The following is a 22,907-nucleotide window of genomic DNA, read 5'->3' as shown; positions in this document are numbered from 1 at the left end:
TTAAAGCGAGAAATTACCCTACTCATTTGGTCAGACAAGCTCGCAAAAGGGCGTCCAACAATAACAGAGACGCTCTCCTTGCGCCCCCCACACCCAAACCACCACTAACGAGACTGACATTTGTGAATACCTTTAGCACACTATCTAATAGTGTGCAGAAAATGGTACGAAAACATTGGCGCATCTTGAATCTGGGCGATGAGAAGATTCCCCTTCCCCTCTTCTCTTTTAAGAGAGGGACCAGCCTAAGGGACAATCTTATACACACTAGACCTAAAATGAAAGCCAACACAACAGTACCAACATTGTGGGACCTACCACCGGTACAAGGTCATTAGCCGTGCGGTTCCTGCTCGGTATGCCCACAGACAGCACCTACCAAATCGGTAGATATTGGTTCCTCAAAACCTTGGATTCTGCGCAAACACACGAATTGTAATTCAGAAAAAGTCATCTATCTGATTACATGTCCTTGTTCACTGAAATATGTGGGGATGACCACACGAAAAATTAAAGTAAGAATCAGTGAACATAAAAGCACTATTAGGCGCAAGAAACAAGCGACTAGAATGACCAATCATTTTTTGACACTAAATCATAAGCCAGAAGATCTGAAATGGCTTATTCTGGAACAACCATTTATTCCCCCGCATGTCACAAATGTCACTAGGTTCCTTTTTCTTAAAGAACAGAAATGGGTGTTCAAACTCAAAAGTGACTGCTATGGACTAAATGACGATATTCCGTGGTCTTCGATTTAAGAACTACATGATTTTCACTCTTATATACATGTATCATTATATGTCTAGCTAGATACTAACTGGCTTCTTACCCTAGGAATGTCGTTTCGTACCTTCTATTGAATGTTATTCACTAGTTACGAATTCCTTCTCACACACAACAACGTGATGAATAATGATTAAACTGCCAGTGCATTAAGGACATTATATACTGGGGCTAAGAACAATATACAGCGTAAACCTCTCTCGCTACAAACCCAATGAACGAGGATCAAGATTGCCTCTTTTCCAAGCAGATCTAGGTATGATAGATTGCGCAACCCGTTCTGTAGTCCTCTTTCTCCCTTAGGATACTACAGTTCCCAGAGTCCTTGAGGTTACGGGGTGACGCTATCGATCTGAGCCCGTAAACCGACGCACACTTGGTTTCCCGGGCAACCTAGACCACTCTTCATTTATACCAGGAGCTCTCAACACGCCGGTTACCTCCCCTTCGAGCTCAGCATCGGCAAGAGGTACCGACGGATAGGTGAGCGCAACTACCATCAGTTTACTTGATTATTTTGTCTAGTTCGGAGTATGGCCTATTAACGAAATACTTTTCGTTTTTTCTGTTTCTTCTGTTTGACGACAAACGGGTGAGATAATGAGCTTTTCTAACGCATTGGAATACAATCATCTAACAGTATTTGTAGCTCACTCTAATAGACAGTTCACCCATCTGACACAACAGGAGGCTATACGTATGTCACTCCGAACTCACTGATTTGTAATCGGAAGGCTTACGGTGATTTCTCGGCATGGTTTTAACTTCACGCGGTGCTTATGACAGTTTTCCTATACAACAACCCACCTAAAGGGGTAGACAATGTTGAACCCTCTTATTATTTTTACAGAGCGGTGCCTCCACAACCTGAGCAGTTGCCAGGTGAGGTGAGGCGCACACCCACTACTAATTGGGTAAGTGCTGCGAACTTCATTTAACCAATTTATTTACAAGGACAAACTTATAGTTGTCTAAGATACATCAAGAGTATTAGCATACTTGATATTTCTCTCTGGATGCATTGTTTTTGACCTCACATAATCATGATATCAATGGTTATGCTTTGTTGTTGTGTGTTTATTTTATGTCTTTTTCCGTGTAGGTCAATGAAACAAAACTAATCCCCACGGATCTTCTTGGCCCATTAATTGGGTTCAGGTTGTATTTCAAATTTTTAGTTATTCTGGCACTAATTATTTTTGGTTACTCTGGCACTAATTACTTATGCAGTAGCTTAATTGGTCCTGACGAAAGCTAGGATTACTCATATCCGACAGCTGAAACATGTAGACCATTTCCATCACAGTTATTTGTTGAAACTGTTGTAGCACTGTTTTTAATCATTGCCATCAAGGTAGCGTTCTAATAAAGTTTATCTTGTGCCTTGATAGACGATTTTTAAACAGCACTTGCTCACTAGCACTTTTCTTTTGCACTGCAGCCATCATCCTCGACAACTACTACTAAAACACCTTGTTCTTCATCACCATCTAAACACGATATCACCAAGAGGTCTGGGACACTTATGAGACCAATATCTACATTTTTCAAGTAGAAGATGGTTCTCAATTAATGTCCCGGTTTCCCAGATGATGAAGCTAACCATGTCATGTAGATGATGGGAACCATACTCATACACACATGAAGTCACATTTTCACCTTACTTAGCATTACCATTACATCATTGTAGGTCTCTAACGCTACTAGACTCATAGTTTTCTTTGTGTATTATATTATTGATACTATAGCCTATCAGTTTTCGAACTTTCTCATGACAGGAGATTGAACGGGGGAAGTCCTTACTCGTTCTTTTTTCAAGAGATTTCTGATTATCGTTCAAACGCGCAAAAGTCTGCCGAGATCAGGGACGCCTAAATTACTGGATTACTCAATGGCACACTTAACTATTTCGCACTGGTTTAAAGGGGAGAAACACAAGGCGAGGGGAATTTCAGACCTCTCGCCTGTGGAAGTATATTTGTATGGGCCCACTAGAGATAGCACCCTGCCACCCGACTAGACCCTTGGCTCTTTAGAGACAAGCAGGTCAGGGGTAAATTGAGGGAACGAACAGAACAATATTATCAAGACAACCTGGGCTCTATGGACTTGGCATGCGTGCTGTGGGAAGCCTACAAAAGAGACATGCAAGGATTAATCCTGGGCGGGTAACTCCTGTCCGCCAGCGGAGTTTGCAGAGATTTGCCTACTCCGCGCTCTGTTACAAACACGGAGGTAGGCGGAGTGGAATTAGCCACTCCCTCCCCGTCCCAAATTCTTTAAAAATTAAAAAAGAAGCCACTTAACTGTGTGTCTGCCGCCTCCTCTGCCTGGCCGCTCTCCTTCCTGCTCCTCGCGTCCTTCTGTGATAAACAAAAACACTATGTTGTACGTCTTGTGCAAGACGTACAAAAAAGAAAATCATTTAATTTGTCCCATCCTTTCGCACTTCTAGAATTTTTAGTTTCCATTATTGTTTCTTCATTATAAATATTAATACAAAGAATGAAAAATATTTTGAGGTACAACATGTGTTTATTATGGTATAGGGTTAGTAAATCTTTTATATGTATGATGTATATATTGTTATAATAAAGCACAAATCTAGTGGGCCTGGAGCACTTATTGTGCCACCCACTTAAGAAGCCTTTTAAAACATGTCTCAGGCCTACCCTTGCTGCCTGTATGGAGTTTACAACTGCCTTTTCAACCTGGCAAAATAAACATTTTGTCAGGCCTAAACCTTACTTTTTTAAACATATGTCACCCCTAATGTAGGCCCTAAACAATCTATAGGACAGGGTGCATTTCTAGTGAAAAATATGTACCGGGCATGTACTGGTAGTGAAAAACGCTTATTTTTGTTTTTTCACTACTATAAGGCCTATCTCTTCCTTAGCATAACATTGGGTTACCTTATTACATTTAATAAGTTATAACTGTTGTTTGGGACTAGGTAGAAATGTAAATTGGTCCCTAATACATTGTAATTTACAACACTCTTGAATGGTAACATAGGGGTTTAAGTCACAATTCTGAAAATGCCAATTATAGAAAGTTGCCATTTTCTTGTCCTAACCATTTGGTGCCTGCAGCATGTTTCCTGGGCCACATAACTAGCTTTCGTTGGCAGAGGGCCTTTGGGTTTTCCTCCCTGACAGTATCACAAAGTGTGACTGGTTGTTGACACGATGGGCCATCCTGACCTGATGGGTGGGGTGGAGCTATCACTTACCACACTTGCCCTGCTGCAATAAGGACTGCTCTGCTGCCTGAGGAAGGAAGACTGGATCTGCCCCTTACACCCAGAACCACCACAGTAACTCTGTTGGCTGGCCTCCTGTTCTGGGCTCCGGGGACATAACAAGCTCCACAGACCTGTCCTGCATCTGCCCAGATGCCCAGGCTCAACTGGACCTGCCTGTGCCCTGTTGCTGGTCGCTGCTGGAGTAAGTTCTAGTCACCAAGAGGTGTCCCTCCCAGGTCCTAACCCTTGGCTGGCATCAGAGTGTACTCATCCTGGCCCAACTGTGTTTCCTCAGAACCGACTCATCATGGCATAACTTTACTCAGCGTGATGCAGGACCTCACATCCCAGCACCTCCTGGTAGGCAGCCTCATTGGAACCAACGCAGTGCGAGTGATCTTGACGCATGATCTCACATCACAGCACCTTGCAGCTCCTGATCAGCAGCCCCATTGGAACCAATGTAGCTCAATGCTGCACCTCACCGCTCTTGATCGGCGGCCCTATCATATCCAGTGCAACTCGACACAGCGGTACACAGGTCCTTGGTTCTCAGTCCAAGTATACCGTCCAGCAGGATGAATAAGTCCTGTACCTGGCCCGCCCTGTATCAGGGTGGGCTTGAACTTGTGACCCTGTCCTGGGCTGGTGGGCCCAAATAATCACAGTTGTCGCTTTGCACTTTTTGGTACAACTTTTACCTAAAACTTTGAAATTGCGTATCTCTAGTTACACAGTTTGGATTTTTGTCATTCTTGTTTTTATTAAAATTTACTCTATATGTCCAGATTAATGTGGGACTTCTCTTGTGTTCTGTTTTCACATCATTACAGTTTGAGTGCTGTATAAATACTTTAGGGATCAGACAACAGAAGTATACCCGTATACCCAGTGGAGACCTGCATGATTGATTTATGTAACAAAAACACTGTCTCAACAGGTAATATTCGACAGGCTGTTAACAAAACATGCACATATCGTTGCAACAAGGAAAAACATAGAGACTCAAAGGGTTTAAGAGATATGCAAGGAGTATTCTATATTTAGAGCAAGTATAGAGAACAAAAGTATCAGCACTGATTACACTGAATGTGGGTGTAACCCAAAAAATCTTGTGCACATAAATGCTCGTGAACAACAAGGTGGACAGCGCAAGTGACACGTGACACAGCGAAGAATGGCGCAGGGTGAACAATAGTGATAATATTTACAAGGTACTCTTAGGTTCACAAGTAATTATTTACAGAAATTAATTACAAAGGATTAACAATTTAGTGAACCAGAGAATCGTGCTAAGAGTTGCGCTGGAAGGTCAACGGCCTTATGTGCACAAGTTTTTTCAGGTTATACCCACATTCAGTGTAATCAGTGCTGATACTTTTGTTTGCTATACATGCTCTAAATATAGAATGCTCCTTGCATAGCTCTTAAACCCTTTGTGTCTCCCTGTTTTTCATTGTTGTAACTATGTGCGCATATTTTGTTAACAGCCTGTCGAATATTACCTGTTGATAAAGTATAAATACATTACACATGGCCTCTAATGTAAGCCTGATTGCTTTTGTGCCACGCTACAAGAAGGTTAAGCACAGGTTAATTTAGTGACTGTTATAGTTCACCCTGACAAGGACTGTGGTTATTGCTTGACTAGGACTAGAACTCCAAACAAGCGAAAGGCCAATTTCTCGCATGCTTTTCCTTTCCAAAGATTCCTTATGTGAAAGCATCCCCAGGTGCCAGGCTTGACCTAGAGCTTTTTAAACAGTACCATTTATCAGCCCCATGTGGCACTTTTTGTCTCAGCCATAGATCCACAAGGTTTTGTAGAAGGTGATTGCTCAAAATTCTGATGACTCTTTTTAGATCTCTCAAAGAGACGTCAAAGGAGTGATTTAAAAGTGTAAGTATCCAATTGAGTCTTACTCAGTTGCTATGAAGTTTGAACATCCCTATTATAATGACAAGGTCAGAGAGGTGGAAAATGTACTCTATTCAAACTACTCAGATGATAAACAGTTTCCTCATTTGCAGAATGCAAGTGGTTTAACACTTCCCCAAAATCAGAGTTCCAAATGGAAATGTATCGGCAAAGGAATTATCTTTTTGTGTTATTATTAGGAAGACAGCAGAAACTTTGAACATTTAACTGAGCACCGAATGGCAGAAGAACAAACCTTTTATTAAAATACATTTGCAGAAACAAAGAGCAGTATCACTTCTGCCCTCTTAATGATGGATTGGCAGATATTATTATTCATTTGGAAGAAACCTTATCCTGTCCCAGCTATGTCTATATCTGCTAGAAAACAGGGGCGTGCTCCTACAGATTTTTCATTTTTTGACAGCCCATCCACTCCAGACAGTTTGTTCTTGCAAGCATCTGTTTTAGACTGTGCTAGAATACTTTCCCAACTGTTCCCACTCTGCTAGGAAGACCAAAATGCTTGATTCTTTGGGAAAAGTATCCTTTGCTTCTGGAAATCTAGCACGGAGGTCTTGTAATACCACCTGTCTTACAGCCAGGCATTCTCACTGCTTGTGGGAATGGGATCTTGTTTGCCAGAGGAACTCCTGCTGCTTTAAAGCTTTGCTAAATGATGGCATGGATGCTGCAGAACACAACAGACAAGGTGTCCTCGACACAGTAGATTCATTGTCAAGTTTAATGGGTTGTTGTCTTAATCAGACATTCTCGGATGGTATCCACAAGCTTCTCAGGAGATTTCCAAGCTCAATATTTGGACATGTCATTTGATGGTGGGCGTTTGGTAAAATAGCATACTACTCTTTAGTACAGGAAATTCAGATACTGCAAGCATCCGTTTAATAGGTCTCCTCAGTGATCTCAGCCAGCTCCTCAATTTTTTAGTCCTTACAGTGGATGAGGATGAGGTAGAAGAAGTTAGCAAATGGTTGCTTCTTTTGCATCCTTCCACCAACTTCAAAAACTGTGTAGGCTCTTTTTGAGAGATCTACATACGATGCCAGTTAGGGATTGGCTGTTGTTTTCTTATTGATGGAGGGAAATCAAGCTGGGACCAGTGGGCCCTTCAGATTGTGGAACAGGGTTTACATTCCCATTTTTGACAAACCTGCTTTCCTTCTCGTTTCCCCTCTCACCTCCCCACACACAGATTCTAGATCTCAAAGATATGTCTGCCTCCAAAAAGGAGGTTTACGACCCTTTCTTGATCTGAATTTCTTCAAGAGGTTTCTGAGGAAAGCTATTTAGGATGGTTACTCAAAAAAAGGTAGCCTCCGCTCTCCAGGATCAATATTGGGTGTGTTCCTTGTCCGCAAGGGTGCGTACTTCCAGATCACAGGGGGCAGTATCTGAGATTTATGGTAATGGGGAACATTAACGGTTTATTGTTCTCCCATTTCATTTGGCCTAACTACAGGCTTCAGGAGTTTCCCAAGGTGCTGGTGGTGGTGGTAGCTCATCTTTATTGCCAAGTTCATCTTTAATCCCACCTGGATAACAAGCTTTAAAAGCAAAGAGTACATCTTTGTTAGCTCAATACCTGGCAATAGTGGTGTCTCTTTTAGCTTCTGGATTTTTCAATCAATGAGATATAATATTGCCGGTCTCTTGTTTGGCACCTCAAGTTCTTATGTGTCATTCTAAACATGTACAAAGTTTCATCTTTTCCTCCTTTGTTAAAAGTGGAGAATATTCAAATGTTGGTCAGAACATTTCTCAGAAGCAGACATGGTTAGCAAACGCAGTGTTATCTTAGAGTTGAGGGTGTCTTGTATCTTTCTGTACTTCAATTATCATCTAAGGATGTGTTCCCTACAGTCGGCTCTCTGAGGGCAGTGGAATCAGTTGTATGGCCATGTGGAAGGTCTAGAATGTATTGCTCCTTTAATTCAGACCAGTCTTGTTGTGGGTCTTGACCACACAATCAACATTGTGATCAGCCACTCAGGCATCCTCTGGCTTCAGGTAACAGTTGTTTCGTATATATTGTTCCCTGTATAAATAATAATAGTTTTAAAATGCAATTGCCCAGCCTTTGACATTTAATAGTAGCTTCCATTAAAACTAAGGCAAAAAGATAACCTGAATAAATAAAACAGTGGCTTATCCAGAACTCTTTTATAATCAGAACTCTTATGTAATGAAAGTGCTGGAATATTTAGAACTGGAATTTGATCAGAGAATTGGCTTTAACAGAATCAGTACATAAACATGACACCTATATGTGCAGACAGCAGCTCTTCAAAGAATTGACATGAACAGAACCTTGTCAAATTGAGGGCAATTGTATAAACAGTGAGGTAGCATAATCAGGGCCAAGAATTCAAATCATGTTACTTAGAATATGAGTAGGTGTTTTCAAAGCTCTGATATATTGAGAACGCTACTCCCCCACACCCTCATGCTTTACACTAAATGCAACAAGTAGATGTGTGAAGCATCATGTCCTAAGGACAAGTAGATATTTTATAAAATTACACACACCTTTTTGTGGAACTGCTTTAGGATCTACGTTTGCTTTTAAATTTCTTATGGGGAATCTTTTTAGGTCCCCTTATTCTTGCCTAGTCTGATTGTTTTTTTAGTCTAGTTGCATTGTAGAGTGGATCCCAGGAGAGCCATTAATGATAGTCTTTGTAAGTGTTCAATGTGCAGAACATTGCAAATCTGTCAGAAAGCAAATTATCTAGAGATGGATTCTTAATAAGGAAAATGTACTAAGACCTGCCAAAAGGATTCTTTAGTAGGGTTTATGGCTCACTCATCCAGAGATCAAGCGGCTGCTTCAGCTTTGTTGAGAGGTGTTCTCCTAAGCCAGTTTTTTTTAGCTTTGAACTGGTTGTCCTTCAACTGCTATTTGAATGCTCACTTAAATATTACAGTATTCTATTGACTGATTTGGGAGTTCCTAACAGAGTGAGTCTATGGGAAGAAGTGTCCATTAGAATAACAAGTCACTTATATTTGATAACGGTATTTATGATAGATATGCATCTCCCTGTGGATTCCTTATCAGACCTTCTCCTTCATTTTTCTGAAAGTGTACAAATTTTGTTATAGAGAGCATGAAAATTAGCAGAAGTGACATAACCAGCACTCGTGACACACTGTATCAAATCTTTCAAGTCAACTAGCCGTGGAGCCTCATTCATTCATGGTTGAAGTCAACCAGCATCACCTGGTTTTGATCAATGGTGCTGCTTCATAATTTAGTGTCTGTGAATGTTTCACATAAAGAATATGCAAAATTACTTATGTTATCAGACATTTTATTACAGAAGATAAGTAACTGTTGTCTAAAAGCAGTAATTAGTTACTAGTCAAGTAATATGCTATTTGTTGAATAAGAGAAACATCAGCATAATCTTCCGAAAAATGCCTAGAAGATTTTTATTAAGAGTTTGCTCACAAGCATGTAAAATCTGGCTCATGAGGATTAAAAAAAATTAGGTATGAATTCTATTATAAATTAAATACAAAGGAAGAATTTGCTATGGCAAGGGCGAGACAGTAATATATGAAATATTGGGAAATGGCGAGTAAGCTTTTTTTCTGATAGAAACCTCTCTGATAGCCGTAGTTTTGTTAGCGGACATATCCTTAGCACACTGGGAGCAATTGATCAAAAATGGTCTTGCAGGTTTTGGAGAAATTGGGGTTCAGCCCCCACTTTATCTCCTAGATACAACTCCTATATTCTGACCCTCTTGCTCAAGTAACAGTGAATGGGGGCACTTCTGCACTTTTTCACCTCTGACGAAATACGAGACAGGACTGTCTGCTTTCTCCCTTAGTTTTCGCCTTGGTCCTTGAACTGCGCGCGGCCTGGATTCGAAGTGATCCCTTGATCAGAGGGCTGCAATGGGATATCCTGCTCTATGTTGCTGACCCATCCTCCTATTTCGACAGGGTGATTCACATAGTCACACTTTTCCGTCATTACTCGGGCTACACCATTAATTGGAAAAGTCTTTCATCTGTGTCCTTCTTGGACCTGCACTGCGCCTACCTGACAACTGTGTGGCTTTGGTAGTCACTGAGGGTTTCCGCTATCTGGGGATCTTTGTCACCAGGGAACTCGCCGCTTTTCACAAATGCAAAACCTAGAGCCACCGTTTTCACGCTTGCGAGTGGATGTTCAACACTTTAGGGCCTTACCTCTCTCCTTACTGGGGATAGCTACCCTATTTAAAATGATGGCCCTCCCCCGCTTCCTGTATTTACTCCAGATCAAGCCTTAACCAGTCCTGCAGTCCTACTTCCAAGCAACAGACAGCGCAACCTGTACACTCCAGAAACTGACGAGGAGCTGGTACGATGCAGGAATTGCTCTCCCCAATCTTAAAAATGGTACCGGGCATTAAAAATTAATAGTTGCTAACCATTTGGTCCATCTCCCAGAGGACGAGCCAGCCTATAGGATGGATAGGAGGAAAATTCAGCACAGGGCTATCTAAGAGCCATCTACAGCGTAAAGCACACTACACCCCTACAGGGTCCCACATCCCCTCTGGCACTCCGCATTGAAACCTATGGGCTGGTGGGGCAAGATCACATGAGCCACACCTCCGTGGGGAACTGAGCGATTAGGCATCCTGGTCATACATGGGAGATTTGATAGATGGGACCTCATTAGCCTGTGTTTGGTGGGTTACTTGTGGAATCAGGGTGAGGTGCTCACATTTGCAGAGCTACAAAGAGAATACCAAATGGCCTCCACTGAGACCTTCTGATATCTGCTGATCCCTCACACCTTACAAAAAGTACTCTCCAGGAGTGAAGAGTGCCCTGAATCCTCCCCACTTAAAGATAGGTTGTTGGATGAATACATGCCCAGAAAAGCAATCTCACTTACCTACTGTAAATTGTTCCCACAACACCTTGACCCGCTTGCGTAGGATTTGGAAGCGGGACCTAGAAGGCTTGGAATATGATGAGTGGCCCGAGGCTTTGGTGTCCTGCAAGGAAGTGTCTATAAGATCAAGATTTTGCTTAGTACAGATCAAAACCCTACATAGTTTTTCCTCTGCATGTACAAAATTGGTTAAAATGGGTAAGACAGATACAGCACTCTGTCCCGAGAAATATGGACAAGAAGGAAAAAATGTTCATATGAAATGGTGTTGCCCGGCACGCCAAAGATATTGGATAGCTGTGATTGACTGTCTTAACAGTGTTTATGGGTGTGACATGGCACTAACAGCGAAAAATGGTGCCTCCTAAATATTTGGGATGGAACTGATCTCATCTGTATGGTCAACCTCTGGCTCACACTGGGGTTGATGGTGGCTAAACGCATATAGCATGAATGTGGGAAGCTGAAATACCACCGACCTTAAGCGAATAGAGGCGAGATATGGACTGGTCTATGGCGGTGGAGTGGGTGGTCTACGAAAGCAGGGGTTGTCCAAATAAATGGGCTAAAATGTGGGGGAACTGGAATACATATAGGGGAGAGCTGTGTGCTCCTCTTTCGGACATAAATCGAGATCCTTGAGGTCAGGGGTGCCTGGACCTTCTTGCTGCCCTGTGCATTATTGGAGGTGGGTGTTGGGGAGTGTGGGGGACCGTGGTCACAGAGACCAGATGTGAATTAGTCACTATATACTTATGTTTTTATCACTACAATACATGCTGCTTAATGTCACTGAGATTCTCTTTAAGTTGTATACAATAACAAAGATCTTCAAAAAAATTGTCTGGCAAAAAAGTAAAAAAGAAAAAGTGGTCAAAAAGTGACAGATGTAGCTTTCCGGATCCACAATGTTGGTGAGGACCGAAAGAAACTGATGTCAGCGCACTGGGACGAGGCATATATGGACACCACAATGTCACTTCAGACATGGACGATGTTGGTGCAGAGCTGACCAGTGCCATGGCATGCAGAGGTACTGCTCAAGGTTTTCTGGCACCAGTCTTTCACCTGGGGAATATTCTACTGTGAGGAATCTGCAGTTAGATGGAGTCTACCAGAAAAAGCCTGGCCGAAGGTGAGTAACCAGTTCATCTCCATAGCTGAGACAGCTATTGGTCTACCGGATTATTGTTTTGATGGTCAGAATAGGATCAGACTGAAAAAAAGGATATTAACAGTATCTTTGCCCACTGTTATAAATAATTTAATTCTGAGAATAAATCCAATTCTCCTGAGGAAATAGATATTTTTTTCTAACAAAGCTGCTTTGCTGCCAATTTCAGGAAGGCATAAATATGCTCTCAGGTGAGATAACAGGCATGGAAATTCATGCAGCAATTTAATATCTTGCTACGGGTAATTTGTGAGAGTTATATATGCTACCAGTGAAGTATGTTTTCAACTGTTTTGGTGCTGTCAATAAAAATAGTTTGTCATAATATTCTCATGCCAGCAGACACATCAGATTAAATGTGTTTTTTTTAATCCAATCCATAAATTTGGTAAGGATAAATCTTTTCTCTTTTCTATATACCCTTTCTTTACTTAATGTTGACTTTAAAATCACTCTACAAAAACCTTTATATGTATGGTCAGCTGGAAGTATCCTGGCTTGGTAGGGTGGGGTCAAAATGAACCGTCTGCCCTCCTACCCTGCTCCTGGATTGGTCCAGGAAGCTGTTCAAGATGGGCTGAGAAGCATCCCTGGTCAGACTGGTGCTTGCAGAAGCTGGCTTTCTCTGTGACTCCCCTACATAAACTCCTTTGGCGTCCTTTGAATCATAGGCCACATCCATATACTTTAATGCACTCACCCTCTACTACATTAGTTTACTGAGATATTACCATTAAAAACAAATGGCGCCACAACTTTTTGCCCTCCACTTACAAGATTAGTTGGATACCAAATTTCTCTGTTTCATAAAATGGTGGGCCCCTTTCCTCCTGTCGTGGAGAGATTGGGGCAGAGGTCGCCTCATTTGGAGTAGTGTATTGGGGATGCCTCACCTTGGACTTCATCGGTCCTAGGGATGGTTTTGGTGTGAGGGAACAGGAGCACTTTCATACACCCAGGTTTAGTTTTGTATTATGTTAGTAAAGGGTGTGAGAGGTAGGGACTAGGTACTGAACACTATTGTCAGCAGCTGTCTTCATTGAAAAGTTTATCTGAAAGAAATAGTTAGTTATAGATTCCTTACCTTAGAATTACCCCCAGGCATCAGACTAGATCCGGAAAGTTTTTTCGTCAGCAGTACCCCTGCGTGTCGGAAGGTGGCATCTGTCGACTCCGCATTCGGCGTCGTGGTCGCAGGGATGACGTCGCGGTAGCTACTTAGACCCCGCCCTTGCGCACTGTCAGTTCTTTCTTTTTCCGCGCCAGCAAGAGCAGATCCGGAGAAAGCGGTACCTCCAGTCACTTTTTCACTGACTTTTTCTCTACTTTTGTCGACTTTGTTTTTCGAGTCCATTGACTCGTGGTGCATGAGGGATGCCCGGCTTCAAGGCTTGCGGTTCCTGTAACCGACTGATATCGGTGACTGATCCGCACCACATGTTCCTTTACTGCCTGGAGTGCGACCACGATCCCAAGTCGTGCTCCGACTGCCGGACCATGGCCCGAAGTCTTTGCGGGAGTGGTCCCGAAAGCTACTAGAGGCCCGACAGTCGGCTCCGCGCCACTCGAGGTCCCAGTCGCATAGGAGGTCGAGGGACCGGACGTGGAGCCACCACCATTCTGCCAGCAAGAGCAGATCCGGAGAAAGCGGTACCTCCAGTCACTTTTTCACTGACTTTTTCTCTACTTTTGTCGACTTTGTTTTTCGAGTCCATTGACTCGTGGTGCATGAGGGATGCCCGGCTTCAAGGCTTGCGGTTCCTGTAACCGACTGATATCGGTGACTGATCCGCACCACATGTTCCTTTACTGCCTGGAGTGCGACCACGATCCCAAGTCGTAGAGGCCCGGCAGTCGGCTCCGCGCCACTCGAGGTCCCAGTCGCATAGGAGGTCGAGGGACCGGACGTGGAGCCACCACCATTCTTCCTCTAAGTCTTCGCACTTGGGGTCAGGTAAGTCGAAGCATGAGAAGAAGTCGAAGAAGCACTGTCACTCTTCGACTTCTCCCCGTCCATCGGCCAACACGAAGAGGGATGCGGGTGGTGCCCTGCCCGTGGCTCCATGTGCGGTGCCGGTAGGGTCGGATCCGAGCTACCCTCCCTTCCGGGGACCCGGAGCGACCCCTGCCCAGCTTCGAGCTTTCTACGAAGCGATGCATGCCATCTTTGGGCAGCCCGACTCCGCCGGCCCCCCTTCGGGCCCCGCAGACTCGGCTGGGGGCCCTGGGTCTCTGACGCCGGCAGCTCCGGCGTCGGCGCCGCAGGGTCCCCTTGGATCCAGACCTGGATCCGGATCAACGCCGGTCGACCTCCTAACACCTCCGCCGACGGCACCACATTCGCAAAACTGGCGTCGACTGTGTCCCCAGGCGACGTCAACCCCGACCTCCACCTCGAGGTAGACACTGAGCCGGACCGGCGTCAACTGACGCCGGATCAGACACCGACAGGTACTTTTGTGCCCCTGTTCTAGCCCGGCTCTTTGAGACCAAATTGACAGCCAGAGGAGGGTGAGGAGGACTGGGAGGGGTCTGGGGACCCTTTAACCGACCAGCTAGGTTATGAACCGGACTCGCAAGAGGAACTGGGGGAAGCCAGTGGTCTGGATACCTCCCCAGACCTTGACATGTTGTGTCCTGCTACCGTGGCATTGGAGGAGGGAACATTATACGCAGTGGTGTTGCGTAGGGCGGCCGAGGCTCTCCACCTCTAGCTACCTACGGTGGCTGTCAGGACTGACCTCCTGACAGAGGTGCTTCAACCGGCAGCGAGCTCTTCGGAGCCCCTGCTGCCATTTAATGAAGCCCTCACGGATGTCCTTTTGGGCACCTGGTCCAGGCCCAACACAGGGGCTCCTGTGGACAGGATGATTACCCAACGATACCGCCCGGCCCCGTGCGTCCCCACTTTCCTCTCCCAACACCCTACCCCTGAGAGGGAATCCAAAAAGCTGAAAATGTTTTCTTCCTCCAGCTTGGGACTGCGGTCGGTGAACACCGCATGTCTGTTGGGCCGTTACACCCACTCTGTGTGGGATACGGTAGAGCAGGTGTTGCCACAGTGCCCGGAGGAGGCCCAGGCCGTGCTCTACCGTGCAGTCGCTGAAAATGTACCTTAATGGGCATAGGTTTTAGAAGGGATGTGAAAGCAGTGAAAGAAGGAGGATTTCTGAAATGCACCAGAAGAATAGTTTGAATTTCAGGAGCATTGCCTGAGAAGGATCTGGGCAAGATTCACTTTTTTTTTTTTTAATGTGAAGCAGAAAGAGTCTTTGTTTATGTTTGCAGGTTTATTGAAACTCCAGAGTTGTTGAGTTGCAAACCTTTATTTGTAAGGCAGACAATCTAAATAGATAGGGCACCTTGCATCAATAGGTAGCCATTTTTAAAGAAAGCAAGAGCAGTTTTTTGCTGTTCATGGCGAATCTCACAGGTGCATTTAGGACAGCTCTAATGGAGGCCAGTCTGTTTTTGAGGAGGCAGTTGAGAAGAGCTGAGCTGTAGTGAAGGAGTGAGAGAGAGTATGTGTGCGTGTTTTTTAGTTAGATATGTGGGCCCACTAAGTACTGGATACATCTGCCTGAGGTTTGTCTCCACTTAATCTGCAATGCAAATCTGTCATGAAAACGTTTAAATACATAGGGCATGATTGTGGCTAAGGACCTATGGGCGGATTTAACGTTCAGAATTCCCCTTCTTGGCGAAATACCATATAATCTTCTGCATCTATGTTTTTTGTGCTTACGCTATACTGAAGAATTTCCATATATTATTATAAATGAGTTACAGTAACGGATGTTTTTCACAGAGTGGTTCTGAGTGATATCAAACAGACAGCGAGAGCGAAGCTCAAATTGTCTATAATGCCTATCGGAACCCCACGGTGAAAAAACACAGCTGTGTTACTTACTTTTAACCCACCTTATCTGTATGAGTCCAGTGCATTTTTTCACATGCTGTTATTAATTTTACCTCCACAACTCTCCCTGGAAGGCTTGCACTTTCCAACTATTTTCTGAAGAATAACTTAAGTTCTGCATCATAAGATCTCCATTGATAGTCATAAACTTAGAATAATTCCCCGCTGCTTGCACGGACCCTGGAACAACTTTTTAACATATATAATCTTTGGACAAATTATCATTGGAGAATGTTCCTTATTCAAGTTAACTTCCTATGGATTCTCAGTGTAGTCTTTCAGAGATGTCATTTTCTTTCTGAATGATGAAGAAAACAGTTGAAGTCGCTGAGTAGCATTTGAATGTACATCATTTGTCATGGAAAAAGGCTATCTTTGGTATAAAGCATGAAGAAAAAATTTAGCCTTATAGGCTTACCCTGAAAGAGGGCAAAAAAAGGTGGCTTCTAGTGGGGGTTTGCCGTAAGTCAGTTCTTTTTTCCAGCTCCTTCAGGCAGGATCTCTGAATAGCTCAGGTGTTTTGTCTTCACTCCTTTGAAATAATTGTTTCTAGCTACAGCATTTTTCAAACCATTTTTACTCGATGTTTTAACATCCCTTAAGTTGAGTAAAATCAATTTTACATTGATCTCACACTTTGTTCTAGTCAGAATGCCTAGAAGGAAGGCAAGTTCTGATGCACACAGGGCATGTGTGGTTTGCTTCTCACCATCACTTCAGGCAAAAGGATGTGACAAATGTAGTAAAATGTCAAAATGGACTCTTAAGGACAGGAAGGGCTTCAGATTAAGAGGTCTGATTCAGGACATGAGTAAAGAGGAAGAGAAAAAGAAAAGAAGAAGATTAAAAAGAGCTTCCTCTCGTCCTTTCTCTGAAAAAGCCCATAAATCTGGCAAAGACTCCCAAAGAGGGAGAATCACAGATAAAAGATCTCCTCCCAGACACCGTCATCGAGATCACTCACATCAACACCGATGTCGCCGTCGAGAAGTTTAGCGCTGACATGCTCTGTCTCAAATGGAGAGTCAACATCGGCACATCAACGTCACCATTTGACAACTAAATCGACAGCAAGGCTATTATCGACATTGACGCCAAAGATCACAAAGGCACCAACTCCGCTGCCATCATACATTCGGTCGTTGTTAAAGCCACAACATACAATGTCAAAAAGATATCTATTGCCTCCGCAAACTCCATTACAGATGAAACTGGATTGTACAACGTCAATTCCATCTATTTTGGCATCAAGGATCTCTCAGGTCTGGCTTTCTTCATCCACAGAGTTGTCTGGTGCTTCTCCGCCCACTCTGCTGCTTCTCAAGCATCTGATGATCCTGTGACTCAAACAGATACACCACTTTGTCCACTAAGGCCTATAATAACCTCCAGATGATCCTTTAAAGACACCATTAGTTAGACCCCTTAGTTCTTTCAACAGTCAGAAGGGCTTTGAAAGCAACCTCCAGAGTTTCCTATCACAAAGTGGAAACCTCTTTCACTTATTCAGGTAACACCACCCTTAGCGCTCTCTGACACAAGTGGTATGTCCTACCCACATTCCTTATCAAAATTAAGATCACCATATACTGACTCTATAGGCTCCTCTTATACACCAACTTCTCCACCTCAGTCACCATCTAGAATATCTCCAGTAGATGATATTCTTACTTTTCAAGATGATTTGGTAAGAGATGCAACCAAACTGAACATTAACATAGACACTCCTCAACCAACAAACTCTACAACCAAAGGCAGCTCCAAAACCTTTTCTACCTCTACTACCAGGTCTACTGGACATTGTAAAAGAAAAATTCCTCAACGTGGTTGCTGTTAAAGCTGCTACACCAAAATTGCTTAAGAAATATAAGCCACTGCAACAGAATACCAATTTTCTTAAAATGGATACCTAACTAAATTCAATTATAGTTATGGTGGTTAGATGAAAACATGCTTCTGCTCCAGAAGACCTTTTTTCCTAACCCCTCCACAGCAGCAGAAAAAGCTCTACATTCTCTAGATTTTAAGAGTTCCCTGTTTTTATTTACACAAGTCAAAGGATGCATGAAAATCCCACCAACTCTTTGTAAACTAAGGCTCTTTACGGCAAGGCTTAGTTGCTTCAAATTAAACCATCACAAGATGGATAGTTTCATGTATTTATTTGTACCACACTGGCAATAAACCTCTCCCAGGTAAAACTAACGCTCACTCAACAAGAGGTAAGATTCAAGATATCTGTAAAACAGCCACCTGAAGGTCATACATACTTTTACAATACACTTTTGTCTAGACACAGACACTCAAGCTGAAGCTAGGTTCAGTCAAGAAACACTCTGGAACCTGTTTAGTTAATTGAAAGACTTTGCTTTGCTGGAAACCGACCATATTTTTAGATCATATCCCACATGGAAAGGTTGTCTCCTTTTCTTCCTATACCATATGACTGACTGCTGCGGAATTAATATCCATAACTGGCTACTCTATTCAACTTTTATGACTATCAATGAAGATCCTACGATGCAGAAAGAAAGGTTACATACTTGTAGTCCTAGTTCTGTATTGTAGGTGTTTTTATTGAAGTCATAATTGACCCAATCTCCTCCTCAGCTGTCTAGATATATGAGTTATAGATCACGTAAAAACAAACTGACTCAGATGCAAGCTGTCACTTCAACGCACTGTGGGTAAGTGTGCTTTCCAGGTCTTTAAAGAGCAGGCTCCTTTTTCCTCCTCTACCAGTTTAAGCCTATCAGGCTGCATTTTCTCCTGCTCTTTATACTAAAGGGAGCTTTTTTCCATGACAAATGATGCACATTTAAAAAGTTACTCAGTGACTTCAAATATTTTATCCAGCATTCAGAAAGAAAATAACATCTCTGACAGACTACGCTGATAATTCATAGGAAATTAACTTGAATGAGGCACATTCTGGAATAGTAATTTCTTAAGATTATATATGTTGAAAAGGTGTTCCAGGGCCATTCAAGCAGTGGGTAATTATTCAATGTTTTTCTTTTAACTGTTTTTATTTAAATTTTAAACATCAGCCAATATATCAGTAGGTGAGCATTATATGCAGGAGATTCAACAACAATACAGTTCTTGGTTACTTTCAGGGATACAGAGATTTGGTATATCCATCCTCCAATTCCACTCCTCCCTCCCCCTCCCTGGATTAGCCCTGGCCCTCCCCAGCTACATGTTCCCAGTGGGTAAGAAAAAAATATTATTCAATATTTATGACTTCAATGAAGATACCTACGATGCAGTACTAGGACTTTAGGTATGTAACATTTCCTGTTTCTAAAGCCTTACCTGGCAAGTCTTTTTTTTAAATCCTTCATTTTGAAACTATACTTGTACTGGAATCTCCTCAACACCTATGCTATACTTATCCCTTGATATTTGTACAGTATATCTTGATATATTGATATATAGCTTTATCAGGACCTCCAGCTTCCTTTTCTTTCTTGTACAACCGTAAATCCCTGGAACTTTCATTAAAGGCTTCTGGTGCAGACCTTGCCCCACTTGGGTAGCTTGATTAACCTATATTTGCTGGCAGTGTGGCTTCCGGAGTACTCTGTGGGGCCTTGGTTGGTTTTAAGAATGGAGTATTAGCCCATATTGCTTAGTATCAGGCATGTACGAAAATGTAGTGCATGAGCAAATCGCCTCTTTCGGTGTCCGGTAAAATCATTTGGTATAATAAATAAAACTGCTTACAATCCAGCTTTTCAGTTTCACTTTATTTTTTTTTCATTTTATTTTTTTCATTTTTCAGAACACAACGAGGAAGGCCAAGCCGCAACAGAAGAGGCGAACGAAGACAGCTGATAGCACAATAACCAAGATGCTTGTACAATAGATCTTTACTTTATGCAAGTTTTTATTAAGATGAACCTGTTTGTGGCGTGAGTGGCTCAACAAACAAGTTCAGAACAATTTCATAATAAAAAGACAGTGACATTATATATGTATACATATATCATACATATATAAATACATATATACATGTATAAATATATATATATATATCTATAGTTACTACTGTGAGCCAAAGACAGAGATTTCTCAAATGTGTTCAACAAAACCAGTCCCTTCCAATCCTCGCACAAATCCTGGAGTTTTCAACCAAACATATGGCTGTTGTTTAATTCTGGCTGATAACTCTTCAGTGTGAAAGGGGTGAAGTAATAGCACTACAGGTTAAGTTGAGTGGGTTTTTCACTTTTAAGTACTTGCCATAACTTTAAAATTGTACACATTTATATGGTAAGGAGAGCTGTAAAGAAGTCCTTATATGCTCATGCTGTGCATTATGCAAGAGACACAATTCAACGTAACTGAAACATTGCTGTCTACAAGCCCAAATTTAGAAACAAGACAGTGACCATATGAATACCTCTCTCCAGCCCTAAGGATTGCTGAGAGATGAACATTTCTTTTAGCTTTTTGCTAGCCAGTATTGTGTTATAGGAATGAATATCAGGTAACAACCTTCTGTGACACCAGCAAATGTGTTCCAGATCGCTCCACAAAAAATCACATCTGGCCCAATGACCAATAGGGTACACCAACAGAAGGCATCAATAATTGTGTCAGCCCTGAAATTGTATGAATTATGTATGTGAAATATTGTTATTGCCCTGTATATTTTTTATTTGTCATCATCATCTGTATTACTAGTAAGTGTTATTACAAAATCCTGAGTGGGCTATCGCCATTAAAATGATTTCAGTTATGATCATGAGAACATGACTAATTAAAAGGACAAACAGGTAGCTTTTGGCAGCTGGGCCTTTTAAGAAAAATGTATGAGTCCTGTTAAAGTAAGAATAAGTAGATATGGTTCATAAAACTTTGTGATTGACCTGCAGGTACAGTGTGCTTAACGGATGCTACCTATTTCCCAAGCAGATGTTAGTTTCAGAGTGTAAATTGCCAATGTGTGTTACATGACCATAGAAGAAACGTTCACATCATATTTGTGCATAATCAAATTTAAATAGGGGTTGAAGGTAGATCATGCAAACATTTATGACCACACAAATGTTTGTTATTAATTGACCACCTTCATCGCTGTGACACCTTCTCTCCATCTTCAACTATCAATATTCATATGCTATATCTCTAAAAGTAAAGTGTCTTTTACTTCATCCCCTTCACGTCATCTTCCACCTAAGCACTAATCCGAACCCTTAAACTAACCTTGAAGTTCAATCAAACATTATCCTTAACCTTAATTATAACCTGTGTTATCATCGTCTCACCTTAAAGCTAATCCAAATGCTTATGTTAAGCCTAAGTGTAAACCTATGATAGCTAAATTAAGTTTAATTAAAAAACTACTGAGAATCCCAATTCTAACTCTAAACACATACATATTACAAGGTTTTCTATAAATCAATGCCAAACATGCATTTACAATATTGTTTTAAACAGAAAATGCTATAAACCCAAATCCCTAGAAAAATCTATTAGCAACTCACGGTTTGTCCGGCAAAATCAGAGTAAATTCCTCAGGTTCAGACAAAATATGTGAGTCGAATAAATGAGTGGAATTCTTGGGTGCTAAGTGACAGTAAAATGTCAATTAAATATGGGTAAATTACCTTGAGCCCCTTCTTAAAAAAGACTAGACAGCATTTGAAAATGTGCATCATTTGCCACTGTTTCTTCTTGACCAAGTCAGTTTTACCAAGATGTCTGTAACCTGCTTTCTTGTACCTATTCCAGCTCAGCACATTTGCACCCCTCTGCCAGTTTTTTAACATATTACAGCATATCATCACTTCCTTTATCTGGAAAGCAAAACAGGCTTGTAGAGCTTGTAAGACTTTATAAAGTATTATGTGGCAGCACCGTGGTTCCACATAGTGCAAACTATACATTTTGATTATGAAGGGCCAACACATACTTTATTAGCATAACGTTTCCTAAGGATCAGTTCCACCAAAATTATTTACTTGGGTTTTCCCACCCCAAATTATCTAAGTATTTTAAACTGTATTGGTATTAATACATGCATGGAAAGACATATGTTAACAATAGGGAATGTTGGTAATGTAATATGTGGAATGTTACAGTTTAAATACAGAGACAGTTGTGAGACAAAGCAGGAGCTTTACTGTGGCAGCTCCGTACATTGCAGCATGAATAAACATTTTCTTTAATCCTTACCTTTTGTATGGAAATCATGACATCTTTCTGATGGCGACAAGCAGGAGCAGAGCTGCCAGTGTCAACAAACCCGAACTCACAATTGCCCGAAAATCCGGAGGGGACGTATTCATTTGCTGCTAAGTCCCAGACTGTCCGCAGGCCGTCCTGTTAGTCATATTTTTTAATATTTTATTTCTGTAGTGGATGGTTGGGCAATGTTATTTGCAGGGTGAGGGCCGGGTTAGCCTCACCCGCATGCGCATTTCATTTTACGGGCATCTTGCGCTAACTAAGTTTTCGAAAGGGGGGGCACAGTAATTGAGGTTCTGATTGTTTTTTTTAAAACCAACAGCTATTTTATTGTGGCAACAGACTTTGGATGACCATTTTAAGTTGGAAAGATGTACCAGCAACTTCAGGAGGTTATTTTAAGTTGGAACGAGATACCTGTGGTGGGCATTTTATTTTACAAAACAGCCTGATTGTTTGTTTGAATTCAGCAGCCATCGAATTTTGGTAATAAATGCTTTTGGAGCTTAATACATCAGTGATATGCACACTTTACTGCTTGCGTATCATTCTTATTGACAGAGTGTGTATTAATTAAAGCATGTGGACTGTTTCCTGTGGCTCCCCTTCAGTTTGAATTTAGGAACAGTTATGCGCACACTAGACTCATAAAGTATCACAGGGTGTGTGGATGTGTATTAAACAGTGATATGCACACTGCTCAGTATTATTCAATATGGTTCTGAAGAAACCTTTTAGGAACAG

The 22,907-nt window shown here is 42.1% G+C and overlaps 1 protein-coding gene across 3 annotated transcripts in view; it reads left to right on the top strand.

Annotated features, from left to right (window-relative positions):
* NME9 (NME/NM23 family member 9) overlaps positions 1–22,661 on the top strand; it is a 592,734-nt gene extending 570,073 nt beyond the window's left edge. For all 3 annotated transcript variants that reach the window (XM_085648664.1, XM_085648665.1, XM_085648663.1), the window contains one exon: positions 19,753–22,661. In XM_085648664.1, coding sequence (XP_085504790.1) covers positions 19,753–19,805 — 53 coding nt within the window. In that variant the 3' untranslated portion in view covers positions 19,806–22,661. The remainder of the gene's footprint in view (positions 1–19,752) is intronic.
* Positions 22,662–22,907: the final 246 nt, after the last annotated feature.

Source organism: Triturus cristatus, chromosome 3_2, assembly GCF_964204655.1.
Source record: "Triturus cristatus chromosome 3_2, aTriCri1.1, whole genome shotgun sequence".
In the NCBI taxonomy this organism is placed as follows: domain Eukaryota; kingdom Metazoa; phylum Chordata; class Amphibia; order Caudata; family Salamandridae; genus Triturus; species Triturus cristatus.
The sequence above is the reverse complement of the archived record's forward strand: the minus strand, read 5'-3'. Positions and strand labels throughout refer to the sequence as shown.